Genomic DNA, 14765 nt, shown 5'->3' with positions numbered 1-14765 from the left:
GGGCAATGAGGCTTGCTGTGTCTTGTCTGGATAGTTCTCTTATTCTATTTAACTTTGTATCTGCGTTGAACCTGGCGCTGGTGGGATCTCTTGCTCAGCATTTTGACACAGTTTTTCAATCCTTACAAAGGATGTATATAGATTTGTAAATATATGTGAACAAATCAAACTGGTCAGATTTCCTTGGTGAATTCTAATGACACCTGAAAAAGGGTCTTGAATCAGAATCCACACATATCTGGGGAAATTACATTTATGAGACAATAATTAACTAATGTTGCCATGTTCTCCCTATGTATATGCTGTTGTCATGTTCTCCCCATTTATATGCTGTTAGCATCAGTTGTTTTGCTCTATGTCATAGCTGAGGCATTCTAACCTTCTCTCAGCAACATGTATAAAAGGGCAACTGTTTTACTATCTAACGTTACCATGCTTGTCACTAAGAGTAGTGTACAAAGTGCAGATTTGGTGGCAGGGTGGGGATGGCAAAAAAACCATTTTGCAACTGCAACTTAAAATGTTGCATGTGCATTTTTAAAGTGGCCGTTTTCTATAGCAAGACCACCCCAGTGCATAACTTAGATGAAAACCTTCATTTCGCAACTTTTGATAGGGAAGTGCTTTCAAATCTAAATTTAGAGTATGAGGGTAATATAGCTTGAAAATATAAATGTTATGGGGTGATTGTTATTCTCTATAGTGTTTAATTTAGCTTGAAACTGTTTAATATAGTCTGCCTAAGCCACATTATTATTTTTCTTATAACTATCATGGCTTGATAACCTTTAGCTTTTTATGTTGTAACTATAAAGTTGTTGCACTTCTCTGAAGTCTTGCTGTTTGAGCCAAGCTATCTGTCGCAAGCCTGGAAAACCCCACAAAAATCCGTTCACCTTTCAGGTGTCAAATTGGTTGGTTTTCTGGGTCCTCAGCTACATCAAGACTGTGTCCTCGGCATCAAGACTGTGGCCTAGCACCCCAATGTGCCCTACTACCAGCCTAGTCTTTTCTAAACACTAGAAGTGTATATTGTGGAAATCTCAGGCAAGGCAAGTTGTTTTTAGGCCTGGGTGGTGAACTCCGCTCTGTTTGTGGAGTTTGCAGAGTTCTCCGCACTTTGTGGAGTTCTGAAAGCAGAGCAGAGTTTTTTCCGCACTCGCACTCACCAATGTTAAGTTGGTGAGTGAGGAAAATTCAACGCTAGACCACCTCCCAGTGAGATTTCTGTATATGGGTGGTTGCGGATGGTGGTGACTGCTCGCATTGAGAAACAATCTGTTCACATTGAGGAAGCTGCCGCTTGAGCAGAAAATCTACTCAAACCTCAGAAAGAAGCTGCGCCCTCTTGCACTGTGCATGGTGGCGTTTGTGCTGGTATTCCAGTGCAGGACAAACACCAGTTGCTAAAAATCAACAGAAACGCATGCAACCTCAATACAATGCCTCTTGCGGAACCCTGTGTAACACAGTTTTTTGTTCACTTTGGAACTCTGTGAACTCTGCCCAGGCCTAGTTGTGTTAAGGCTTTAGTGGTAGTCCAAGTCAAAGGCATCCACGTTTCTGATTTTGTAAAGGTGTAACTTATACTAGTGTTTCATATTTGAACATGAGGGTTTAAGTTGTCTATTTGCAACAACAACCCAGATGAGCATAAAGTGGGATTCCACTTTCTTTGCGCTTCCTTTCATTGCCATAATTATTGCTAGTACAACTCAGGATACAACAACTACTGGCACACGGTTGTCAAACAGGGACGCGGCCAGAGGCCACCATTTACACTATACACTATGAAATCATGAATCATTTTCCCCAGACCTTACTTGCATTGAAGCAAACAGACATTAAATAAGATGAACTGGTACAATGTGTTGAGGTGGAGATGATGATATAGCACATCAGTGGCTAATAATATTAAAGGAGCAAGCCAATATTAACTGAGACTATTAATATTAGGATAGGATAGGATATATGCTTGTATAGCGCTCGAATGCCATGGCGTCTTGGCGCTGGTGTATGTGAGAATGGTACAGCCTGTGTTACCGGGGAACTAGATCGTAGTGAACAGCCACCTTTTCAAATCCTTCCTGAAGGACTGTCAATTTGGTTGGAATCTCATGGCTATTGGTATTCTGTTCCATAACTTTGCAGCACAGTTTGAAAAAGATCTGCCGCTAGGCATTAAAAATGATAAATGAAGCTACACGTAGTTTCTTTACATTATAAAGGTGATCCCACATAGGTTAAAAGCCAAGGAAACTTGATTGCCCTCTGTATTGGTCCTCACAAAACAACCTTCTTAAACCTCCTACGTTCAGACTTAAAACACACTGAGGAATATCCCTTACACTCTTGGGTACAAAGGCTTGGATGTATCTCCCTTGATATTTGAGATTCATTGAATCAGAAACCATCTTTAGAAGTCAGTCAAGACATGCCTTGTTGGCAAATCCGATGCACTGTGTTTCGCGCTCATCCGCTGAAGCACACTCCTCTCGGGTCACGCAGGATTATGTAGCCGCACTCATAGCCATCTAGCGCCAGCATGCTCCTTCGGGAGTGGCAGTGCGCTCTATAAGTAATTCATTCAGTCATTCATTAAAATGGTCATTTTGACAGTAATTAAAAGCTACCCATAATGCTGTTCTTAAGGAGCATATGAAGAATGTGCAGCTTTTTAAAATCATTGTCTTCCCGACCGACATCCTTGTGTTTCTCTGCATGCTATGCTACGTATATTGTCTGTTATTTATGCTCTGGTCCTGAAGCTGCCAATGACATGCTCTGTATCAGGCACTAGGGTGCCTTGGCTAGACACCCTACTGGCATCATGCCACTCAGTATCTCCAAATCCAGCCCTGATTGCAGGAGAGGCTGAGCAGAAGGCTCTCCACTGCCAGACCCTCAAGCAGCCTGCATTGACCTGGTGAAAGGGGAGCATGTTGCTGTTTTCTCGTGTGCTGCCACACAAAGTGTGCTCTTGTTTGCCATGCCTTTCACAACCTACCACAAAGAAGCCTTGTTTAGACCAAAGTTTCAATTAAATCCCAAGCTGATGATCTCATTGGGTCCTTTCATTGCTCTAACATTAGTAAGAAGTAAATTGAACCTGGTCAGGCAATTTCGCATCTCCATTTCGGGAAAATCTGTCTTCAAGCCCAAACAGTCATCGTTCAGGCAAAATAAATGTGTTTCTTCTTAAGAATGTGTTGGAACTGATTGATTTCTTAGCAAACAGAATAACTGTAAACAGAGCAGTCAAAGCCAATGTAATACCTAATATTTTGTATTTAACCGAAACGGATCAAATAATGTTGGCTTGCTCACAAGGTTTTGGAAAAACAGCATTGTGCTCATTTGCACGTCAGTGCCACAGATCCAAGGGAAGAGAGCAGGAGAAAGTGGGTCGAGTGGTTCATTCTGGCATCTGGTGTGCACTGTCGCAGCAGATTACAATTCGTCTGGTGCCAACGGGGCTATTATTTATTGAATGGGCCAATTTCTGTATGTCACATGGCATGAACAAAACAAAAAATGATGTTTTTGGGGTCTTGGTACATGTGTTTCCAAAATCGAACCAATGGAATTTTTAGGGTCTCTCTTTACAAAAACAATGACTTTGAAGATACTGAGAATTAATACATCAGGTTCTTGGGGAAACCCCTATTTTCGCTATTGTTCATTTTGTTCCTTACCAAAAAAGGCTACATCTGAGGAAACACTCATTTTAGAAAAGCTGTGTTCTAGAAAAGCTGTGGTCGGGCACTTGCCTTCTGCCTCAGCACGGATACTACCTTGTCATTATGACAGTGATGTAAATGGGCTGCTTATAGGCATTCTCAAATTAGATTTAAGTATTATTTCATAAAGTGGTTTGCCACGTATCACACAGGCAAATAGGGGAAGTCGGGATCAAAAGTCAGCCGACAATAGTCATAGCCACTAAAAGACGTTACCGGGATGCAGGTGAGCAGTGGAAGAAGAAAAGACCAATTCCTTGTCTCATGAAGCCTTAAAGCCCGCCTCCCGAGTGCTCGCCGATGATGTCACATCCTTCGCGGGAGAGACACAAACAATGGACTCTTCGCCATCTCCTACCGTGGCACGACCAATGGCGCCCATTTCTAGGTATTTTTGCAGGGTGCGCCTGGCCAATACTAGTGTTTACTTACACAGACATAGCTGGGTTAGGTAGCGGCCCTTGTCATGTGTCCACATTTTAGCCTGTCCTGGCTTTCATTCTCTTTCTGCATGTTTATTTTTTCCTGTTATATCATTGGGTGTACAAGTTCTAGAATGCAAAATCTTGAAGGCTGAAAAAGTAGAATTGGTTGAAGTGATCAAACGTAACATGAGGAAAAGTTGCTACAAACAAATTGTATTTAAAATCCATGCCAAAACATTGATAACAGTGAACATTAACTAGATAATTTGTATACATTTTTTAAAATAAAAGAAAGTTTTTCTTCGGGGTTAAAAATATATATATTGCTGTGGAAGATTAGGACCAAGGCTGTCTTCCTTGAAATGCATATATTCCTGTGCTCATTAGTATTATAAGGAACTCTGCCTTTCTATTGCAAAGAAGTAACACTGACGGCCTCCAGCAGCATAACTCTGAACAAAAGTCTTCCATTGAGACAGAAAAAAGACGATAAAAGACTAGCTAAACAAAATCACAAGTTGTGTTTGAGCTCTTCTAGTGATGAAACGCATACTCCTAATGTTGCTACTGTTCGTCTGCCTGAGGCTGTATCATTAAGCTCTGGAAGCAGGCTCCCAGCTCACTCCTCCATCACCGGCCCTACCACATTCAGAGCCTACTGAGTACTCATTAAGGGGTAGGGACTTGTAGGGTGCAGAGGCCATTTTGCTACTAAGCGTTGAAATGTCCTGATCAGTCCTCAGTCCAAAGTCTTATCTTCAGCGTATTATATTTCACACACAATTCATGGACCCATATTAACATCGCCACGACTACACAAAAACCCCAACTGATCAAAACACTTTGCAACACCTTCATCAAATGATAGGATTAAATAACCATTTGCCCTTAACCTGAAAGATGAAAGACTTTTAAGACAAATCCCAGCCAGAACTCCTGTATTCAATACAGTGTTTGAGTGTTGTTAGGTCTTACCTTTTGTCCATTGTTCGAAATATTGTTCAATATGACTATTTCCAGAAAGTATTTACCTCAAAATCAGTTTCTCGGACAAACCTAGTGATTCTTGAAAAAAGAATGTGTCATGCAATGATTGACATAGCAGTGGAATTACTGAAGTTACCATCAGCAAAATCTACACTTGTGACAGGGTATTTTGGAATAGTACATGTCAGTACCATAATCAATGTAGGCTTATCTCTTTAGGGAAATGATATGTGTTAGAAGTGGGATTCCTGGTTGGCTGAGGTGTGCACCCAGGCCAGGCAGGAACCCCTACTCTAGTCAGGGTAAGCTAGATACATAATATGGGTAACCCTGGGCGGTGAACTTTGCTCAGTTCGTGGAGTTTGTGGAGGTTTCCACACTCTGCACCTCGTGGAACACGTGGAATTCCCCAAAACTCTGCTCCGCAGAGCGGAGATTTTTTCCTCGCTCTCGCTCATCAATGTCACACAGGAAAGCGCGGGTGAGGAAAATCCACCTCCCTGCGAGATTTTTCCTCGCTCGCCAAGGGCAAGTTCACGAGCGCGAGCGAGGAAAATCAACCTCCTGGTGAGATTTCTTATTGCTTGTGGTCAGATTTCTCAATATAAGTGGTCTCAGCAGGACGCGCCCACTCACGTTGAGAAACCTTCTGTTCACATTAAGAAAGCTGCAGCTCAAGCTGAAAATCTACTCGAGGAGCAGAAAGGAAGCTGCGCCCTCTTGCGGTGCACATGGCGCCATTTGCAATGATTTTACTGTGAGGGACAAACACCTGGTGCTCAAAATCACCGTGAAGGCAAGACCTTAATGCACTCCACTGCTTGTGGAACTCCGTGTAGCGTGGCAGAGTTTTTTTTGCCCAGGCTTAACTAAAAGATAATCTGTGCTAACCCTCTGGTAGCTTTGCACAGAGCAGTCAGGCTTATCTAAAGAGGCAATGTGTAAAGTATTTGTGTAACACACACACACACACACAGTAACACAATGAATACCCCACAAAAAGACTCCATTCAGGTTTAGAAAGACAGAATAATGTATTCTGAACAAAACAAGACCAAAATAAACAAAATCCAATGTAGAGCAATTGAAATAGTGACTTGCAAAGGAATAAATGCAGAAAAGCGCTTAGAAGCAAGTAGCATTAAAAATGTCAATTTAGGTTGCGCTGCACTGGGAAAAAGTCAAAGTTGTGGACAACCTCTTGGAAGCACAGGCCGGCTACAGGACCCACGCAGGCCCCAGTGATCAAAGTACCTTTCCCAGTCGCAAGCAATGAAATGCATAGATCTTCCCCACGCAGTGAAGGCAATGCGTCAGTTCAAATTCACGAAGTTGGGTCGATGTGTCGAAGTCGCACCTCACAGTCAGGACCTCGGATTGATTCTGCATCATCGTGGAACCTTGCAGTCGATCCGATGCGTCGAAGTCAAGCCTTGTGGTTAGGACCTGGGTTCAGCGCTGCATCATTGACGAACCTCACAGTCAACAAAACAAACAGAAAAGCAGACATTCCAGATCAGCAGTCCAGTTGAGCTCTTGAAGCTGCAGATAAGTTCTTCTGGCAGAGCTTCAGTTACAAGTCCAGTAATGTCTCATTTTAGGGATCAGAGACTCAGTACTTATACCCAAAAGTGCCTTTGATGTAAGGGCAAACTTCAAAGCAGCTCTCCGAAGTGCACAAGGATTCCTTTCAACCCAGTCCTGTCTGCCAGGCTATCTTTGGGGTGGGAGGTACATCAGTGCCTTGTGTTTGGACAGGACATTACCTATTGAAGTGTAAGTGTCAGCCCTTCACATTCCTCCCTGTCCAGGAAGACACATCACAATGCTGATGAATGCAGATGAATACTCAAATGTAGATGAGCCTCACCTTCCTCTGTTTGTGGCTGTCTAGAGAGAATGCAAAAAGTGTAGGTGTCACCCAGCCCAGATGTGTATTGGAGACAGGCCACACAGCACACAGAGTTATAAGCACAGAGAAATGTCAACTTTCTAAAAGTAGAATTTCTAAAACAGTAATGTTCAATGTAACTCCACCAGTAAGGAGGATTTATCATTGCCATTTGAAACATAAAACATGTAAAATACATATTCCACCAATATGCCAATATCTATGAATGCCAATTCAATGACATTCGAAGTAATAACATAATAATTTATGCTAATTGCCTCACTGGGGAGGGGGAGCATTACGTGAGAAAATAAGTGATGAGATATGAACTATCTCGGATAAATCTGTAGCCAATGTATCCAGTCACAATAGATTTAAATTAACTATTTAATTTTTCACATAGAGTGTATCACGCAACAATGAGACTGAAAAGAATACTTGACTAGGGCCTAAGGGGTTGCCCTAGATGTTCACCAAATGATTTGTTAGTGTACCAACATGCAGTAAGTTTGGAGAACAGTTATAACACTTACAAATTGGGCCCTGGAATCCTCAGTACCCTTCACACTGGAAACATGGTTGCAAAGTGTAGGTTAGCAATTCACACTGGAAAGTGCCAGAGTGCCCCCAATCAAATCATGGAAGGCAGACAGGGTGAGATGGATAGCAGTATAAATAGCGACTTTCTGCCTCATAGTCTCAAGAAGCGAATGAAGCTGGTGGCATGGAAAGTGGGTTAGAAGCATTCATTGAAAATTGGAATGAGTGGCCGCTCTGAATAATTAGAAGAGATATTCTACCAGACATCACAGAGAAGTGGGGCTTGAGGCAGTATGGGAAGACCATAGTGAACAGAAGTGCCCATTGATGAGGACTCCAGGGAAAGCAACAAGTCAGCAAAGATATGAGATTCTGATGAGACAATCGGCGAAGTTGTTGAAGTGTGAGAGACTGGAATGCACATCATGAAGGGCCAGTTGTGGTTGAGAGGGATATATTGAACTGTGATTTATACTACTACTGAAATAGTTAATATAATTATTTTAAAACAAATCTATGTTCATGGCTTGCTGGCAGCCTACCATCATTTGCCAAAGAGAGAGAACTGAAAGTATGCACCCTTTGATGATGTAAATTTCGGTGACACCAGTAGAAGATAAAAGTGCTATATAGGAAGAAATAAACAATATTTTAATTCCTGATAATTGCCGTTTGTTATTCTTAGTTTAGTCACACATTAGTGTCTTTTCTATTGCAATGAATTCCTCTGTTCATTGCATGTTTTTCTGTGGGAGGAATCAGCGTATAGATCAATTACATGATGATTAAATAGAGCTCTATTATTTATTATTATTATTATTATTATTATAGAGGCTTTTGTAACGCGCTCTGCCACTAAATAGTATAGTATCCTGGCGCGGAGAGAAAAGGAAGGGGGCAGATCATCTTGCTTCATGTGTCTTCCAAAGAAACTCCTGATTACTATTTATAGCTGCTAGGCAACAGCACTGTTAGTAATTGTCTACATTTCATAAACTGTCAAAGGTTTCCTAACTTTGCTAGTCAATGCAGTAGGGCAATGTCTCTAGGAAGAGTTTCTGATCCCATGCCAAGGGTTGGCCTTTCACAGAGGCATGTAAGAAAGTCGTAATAAAGCAGATGTTTCATCAGCATGTTCTTCTTTGACTGAATCCCTACTAAATGAGAAATATTAGGAATTACCCATCTATGGAGGTCATTTTATGTTTTGTTGACGTGGAGGTGGAGGCCCCCTGTCATATTTAGAGTTCCTCTATGATCAAGTGGAGAATTTTAATCTAAATCACTGATTCTATCACGTCACTGTCAGATTGGCTGCCATGACATAGTGGCCTGCTGAGCATTGTTTCTATCACACAGCAACATACCCCCATAGTCAGGGTGTTTGTGTGTAACAGAATAGCAAGCATGTGCGTGCATCATATATAATTTGTTTCTGCTCGAGACTGCCATTCCCACATGATGGGACCAGAAGGAAAAACTAATGTTGTTGGACTGCCTGGCCTAAATCAAAAGGGCCTTCTGACTTTCCAAAGCCGGCAGCTCTGTGATGGATTCGCTACAATTTCAGGGTTGCCACAGCAGACCACCCTTTTGCTATGCTACTATATATCAGTTCCTCAACATCAACGAGGCAGGAGGACCAGCAGAATGGGACTATCCTTCAGACTGGAGACAAGTGAGATAGATATTGGACCTCCGGGTACTTACTGGTAAGGCAATTGTTCAACATTTGAAAAGTAATCTTTGTTGGTTTCCCTTGATATTCTGGCTAAAGCTTCTTTGACGAGAGTGGCAATTTAAATAACACATAATAATCAGCATGAAATTCTTTATATCAAATGCACTTCATCATCGCCACATCATATAAAACTAGTCCTTGGCAAAATTTGTCTAATGCCCACAAAAGTATGCAAAATTATGTGTTGGTTCTTGAAATGCCAGTCTGGATTCCATCTTGTGCCCACTGAGGACGTTAGGATGCATTTTGTGCTAAAAAAACACAAACTTGCATGTGATGTGAACAAGGATCCCCTTGCTTTCTTTTTATTTGTCTCGTTCACAAGCTCCTGCAATGGAATGCTTACTAGAAAATAAATCTGTTACTCTACATGGCATAACAAGCATAACATGCACTGACAGGCAATTCTTTGGTGTTCCCACGGTGGTGCCCATGAAATAGGCACCGCAAAGGGAAAGTCACAGGCAGTACCTGTACGGCATGGCCTGGTGCAGTCCATGCCGTGCAGGTACTGGGATGCATGCACATAGGGGGGGGCACCACATGTGCCCCGTGCATGCACCCCATGGCCCAGAGGCAACAGGTCCTTTGTTTCCTCTCCACCACTGTTTCAATGGAGGAGGAACTGCCATGAAAACCGTGGTGGAGAGGAAACTCACAATCTGCTTGGCGGGACCACGGCAGTTAACTGCTGCCTCAAGACTGCTGCACTACTGCCAGGGATCTGTGATCCCTGGCGGTTGTAACTGTGCAGTGCCGATGCAGTCGCCCAACTTGTAATGGGGCGGTCTGACCATTGGTGCGGTGGTGGCTGGACTGCCCTTGCCACGCTCATGCGTTTCTGGTGGTTCTTGGACCGCCAGACTAGTAATCAGTCACTTTGTGTTTTCGCCAACATTAGCCTGTCTAGATCCGGTAGATGTTCTGTTATTATGGACTCTAGAACCTGAAGTTGGCAGCCTCCATTGTCATTACCTTTGTCAAGCACCCCCCTTGAGTGATCTCAACTTGCCCACAATGAAGTACACAGAAAGGAAGCCACCCGGAGGTTCTGTAATGGAAAGAGGAAAGGCACACTCATGGTAAAAGGATCGAAAAAACAACTGGAAAGAAAAATCACAAACTACTTATAACTTTAGGCTATAGAAAAAGAATGTTAACATTTCTGCTTCCACTTGTAAATGTGGATGGAAGGGGATTCCAAGCCACATCCAGTAGGTGACAGCTGTACACCAAACTAAACGAATGTGAAGTTAATACTGTTGCTGTTGGCACAAAAACGGTACTTAATGTTTTTAAGAATAAACTCAGATTTGCAGGATAAAGACTGGCTAAACCCATTTACAGATTTAATAGTATGTGATCCTCTGTGTTTGTATACTTTACATTACATTTAAATGATAAATTGATGACTTGAGAAAGAGTGCCAAAACTCTCTATTATGTGTGTTCTGAGAAGCATGGAACTTCAAGATTATTTGTACTGCAGCAAAGAAAGCTAAACGTCCATGCTGTGCGGGATGCCTCGACTACTTCAGAAGAAATGATTACATGGATTATATTTTTAAAGTCAACAATTAGTTAGGAAGTCTGGAATATTGTACAAGCTCCACTAAACCAGGGACCAGATTTATCAACACTCTAAAGTTATGCAAAGTCACAAAAAGAGATGGAAACTGATGCAAAGTATTCATGTATTTACTTTACAGCGGTTTGAGGTAGTTTGCATCAAGGGGGCCATCCAAATGCGACCATACCTGGATTGTGACACAAAGCCCTATTAACATTTGTAGACAGCGAGTCATGCAAAAACATTAGGTCTCCTCAAGGGTGGCACAAAGGAAAAAAGTTTTCCTTTCTCAAAATATTTCTAACTTAATAACAAGTGGGGAAAGTTTACATGCAAGTCTAAGCCTAGTGTTTTGTACTAACAGGGTAGTAGATTCATGCAGACACCTTGGTATTATGGTAAAAGTGTGGCTTTAGGCAGCTATAATATGATCTAGTGCTTGGGGAGAGCTCAGCAGCGCCAAATCTTAGTAGAAAAGGCCATGTGTTTGATGGGTGGTTGGTGAGAACGAATAAAAATTGTTTGAGAAAAGAAGGCCTCGTTCACAGATTCACAGGGATGAACAATCTCGATTCTGGTGGATGTACGCGCAGTCAGCAGAATAACTACGGATGGAGTTGCCCGTAGAGTCCAATATTTTGGCGTGGGAAATTACTCTGATCTCACACCAGTGGATATATCACAAATGGGGGTTTTGCCCCATTTGTCAGATGTTTACCACCCAACTGTAAACCAGGCCCCTTTTGGTTTCTGCTGATGAGTGTGCTCAGGGGGATTCTGAGGAGCTGGTTTTTCAGGGCATCAAACACTGCTTCACAGCAATCAAGGAGCTGCAGGACACAGAGCTCATCTTTGTGAAGGGGGAAAGCAGCATTATTTGACACCTTCAATATGGTTGTTTCTATGCTGCAGTAAAGTTTGAAACCAAATCACAATGATTGTAGAACGTTATGACAGTTGTACTTGCCATTGAATATCCACCAATCACTGACGGACTTTCAGAAAACAAAGCAAGTTTATGAGAGAGTCTGTCTGAAGCTGTCTGGAATGACAATTGATTGCGGAAGTAGGGAATGAGCTGTTCCCAGTAAAAATCAAAGCGAATAGAGATAAGGGATATTTTAATGATGACTTGGAGAGCTTTGTTTGTGATGGCTTTAATAGTGGTGAAAGAAAAGATATTTTCGCCAGAAGGCATTCTTCTCTGAAATGCAAGGAGTTTGGGTAGGTGTTTGAGGGTTAGGGGTTTGAAGATTGTTCATTTCAGTATGCAGTGTAGGATTGGAGGTGAGTTGTTAGAATGGCTGGTAAGTTAAATGTTCTGTTGAATTTTGTTGATTTACCCAACCATTTCTCTATGGCACTCTATCCATACATTTAATTTAATTTCTTTCCTGATGTCAGGTTTGATGGTGATGAGCTGTATGTGAGTTGAACATTGATGAGCTAACATGTGTTGGAACACCTAGCAACCGGTATTGTCTCAATTCAGTGAGTGGATTGGTTGTTGGTATTGAGTTCTTGGGGGTTTGAGAGAGTTTCATCTTGGTGGACTACAATTTTATAGGAGTATTTATTTCAATATAGTTTTTTAAGCAATAGATCTGAGAGCTGAGGGGTGGGTTAATGTGCATTAATTAATTATTTAAAACAATAATTTAATTTGCGGTTCAGATGCGGGAAGGTTTGACTGTCTCAGTGGGTTCCAAGGATAATGAAAGGTTACTCATCCATCTGTGATGGTTACCATGATAGATAATTTCAATTACAGGGCATCTAGATTTGAGCCATATTCTGGACAATGAGGCAGAACAGTTCTGATTACTCTGCAATTGCACTAAAATAAATATTTAAATCAATATGGAAAATGTAGTTTGAATCCACAATTGTGGTTGAAAATCATTAATCAGTTATCAAGACTCGGGAAGGAGTGGTAAGAGATTTGCACAAGGATCAGGCAATCTAAGGGCCATATTATCAAGGAACGGCGATAACAATATCGCCGCTTTAGCGGCAGGAAACTGCTGCTAAAGCGGCGATATTGGGCTTGATAATATGCCCTTGTGAATTCCCATAGAAGCCCAGGTTCTGGTGTGAACCTGGGCTTCTATGGGAATTCATAAGGGTATATTATCAAGCCCATTTTCGCAGTTTTAGCGGCAGTTTCCTGCCTCTAAAGCGTTGATAATGTTATCGCAGTTCCTTGATAATATGGCCCTTAATTCAGCAGAGACAAATTACTTTTGTTCGGTTGTTTTTAAAGGCAAAATATGCATTTAGGCATACATTCCATGCTGCATGTCTGGGGGTCATACGGTAACTTGTAGCGTTAGGCATGTTCTGTGGGCAGCAAAACTTCTTCAAAAACAGGAGCCTTTTGCCTGGCGTGGAACGCGATTAGTAAAAACTGTTGTACTAAAAGGTTCATTAATAATAATTAAAAAAGACATCCCCCTTTCTACTGTTTTCGGCTTATTAAGCTAATTTGCTAAGTGATTGCCTAGAAATAAAAACGTATTTAATAGACAATATGAGTCTTACATTTATGCCAGTGTATGTATTTGCTTTGTAAAACTTGCAAACAAATATTGTTTCCTACGTTACATTTATGAATTTGTATGTGTAACAGCGCCACCCATTAGATTGTCTCTTTCTTTCCATAGTAAAGGTCAGCCAGAAATGTGAGCTGAATTGCCAGGCAGTGGGCTACCGGTTTTATGTCAAACAAGCGGACAAGGTAATCGATGGGACGCCGTGTGACCAGAACGGTACATCTGTGTGCGTGTCTGGGCAATGCAAGGTAAGGCATGCATGTTCATTCAAGTTGTTCGCGTCCTCCCCTGCCCAATATGCTTCCACATTTCTTTAGCTGAATTTTTTGCATTCTGTATTTTTGCTGTGCCGCCTCGCGGAAGATTCACTCAGCTAACATGATTGTTGTATTGTTTACCAGGCAATATTTTTTATTACAAATATATCAGATTCAGAAGACCAGAGCTAGACTTTCTCAAGGACTTTAACTCTATCATGTTCTATGCTAAATCTTTCATTCGGATATAGATGCGTTTTCACCAGCAAGGTATACTTCTAAGTGTGAAAACTGAACAGCTAGCTTTCGTTTAGTCTCGAGTGAACCTAGAAGTTAAAAAAAGACATGAAGGTATTTGAACAGTCTAAAGCAGCGAGGTGAACACATGCAAAAGTACTTCATGATTGTGCCATTTACTCATGTATCTAATCAAGGGAATTACAGTGAATATTGTCTATTGAGCGGGAAACATATAAAATAGCATCTCTAACATTAGTCACTTTTTTTTGCCTTGCTTTTAGCCAGGGCCACTGATATTATGCGATGTGGCGGCTTGTTTCGCATACTTAAGGATTTTCTGCATTTGCCACATAATGCACCATCTGCTGCGTAATCTGCAGATTTGAACAAAAAAAAAGGATGGTCGCAAACTTTAACTTGTCATATTTCAGTTGATTATTTCTGTTTGTTAAATTAGCACTAAAGTGGTGAAATACTTGCCCAAACAGTATTACCATTTGTAAAAATGACAAAATAATGAACTAATACTATCAAAAAATGTGCAACAATATATCGCATCATTTGCCTTTTCTTGACACATAATTTAGTCAACACAAGGATATGACGAACGGGGTGCTGAACCTTTTCAAATACATCATTGTTCTTTATTTCACTTCACCACCCCAATTCACACCCAGCCATGTGCAAATCAGTCTTGACCCTGTTCCTCATGGGAACAGTCCAGCCCAAACTGCCATGCCAGATCCTCCCTGGGCCAGAAACAAGCATCCTGGGACCGGTTTCGGGGTAACACCCCCTCATCAGACAGGCTAGCTTTAATCCA

The 14765-nt window shown here is 41.6% G+C and overlaps 1 protein-coding gene across 1 annotated transcript in view; it reads left to right on the top strand.

Annotated features, from left to right (window-relative positions):
• The window catches only part of THSD4 (thrombospondin type 1 domain containing 4), a 2089562-nt gene that overhangs the window by 1089759 nt on the left and 985038 nt on the right, over positions 1-14765 (top strand). The window contains exon 7 of the mRNA XM_085644058.1: positions 13557-13693. Coding sequence (XP_085500184.1) covers positions 13557-13693 — 137 coding nt within the window. The remainder of the gene's footprint in view (positions 1-13556; positions 13694-14765) is intronic.

This window comes from Triturus cristatus, chromosome 3_1 (genome assembly GCF_964204655.1).
Source record: "Triturus cristatus chromosome 3_1, aTriCri1.1, whole genome shotgun sequence".
Classification (NCBI taxonomy): domain Eukaryota; kingdom Metazoa; phylum Chordata; class Amphibia; order Caudata; family Salamandridae; genus Triturus; species Triturus cristatus.
This window is presented reverse-complemented; position numbering and strand designations above follow the sequence as displayed.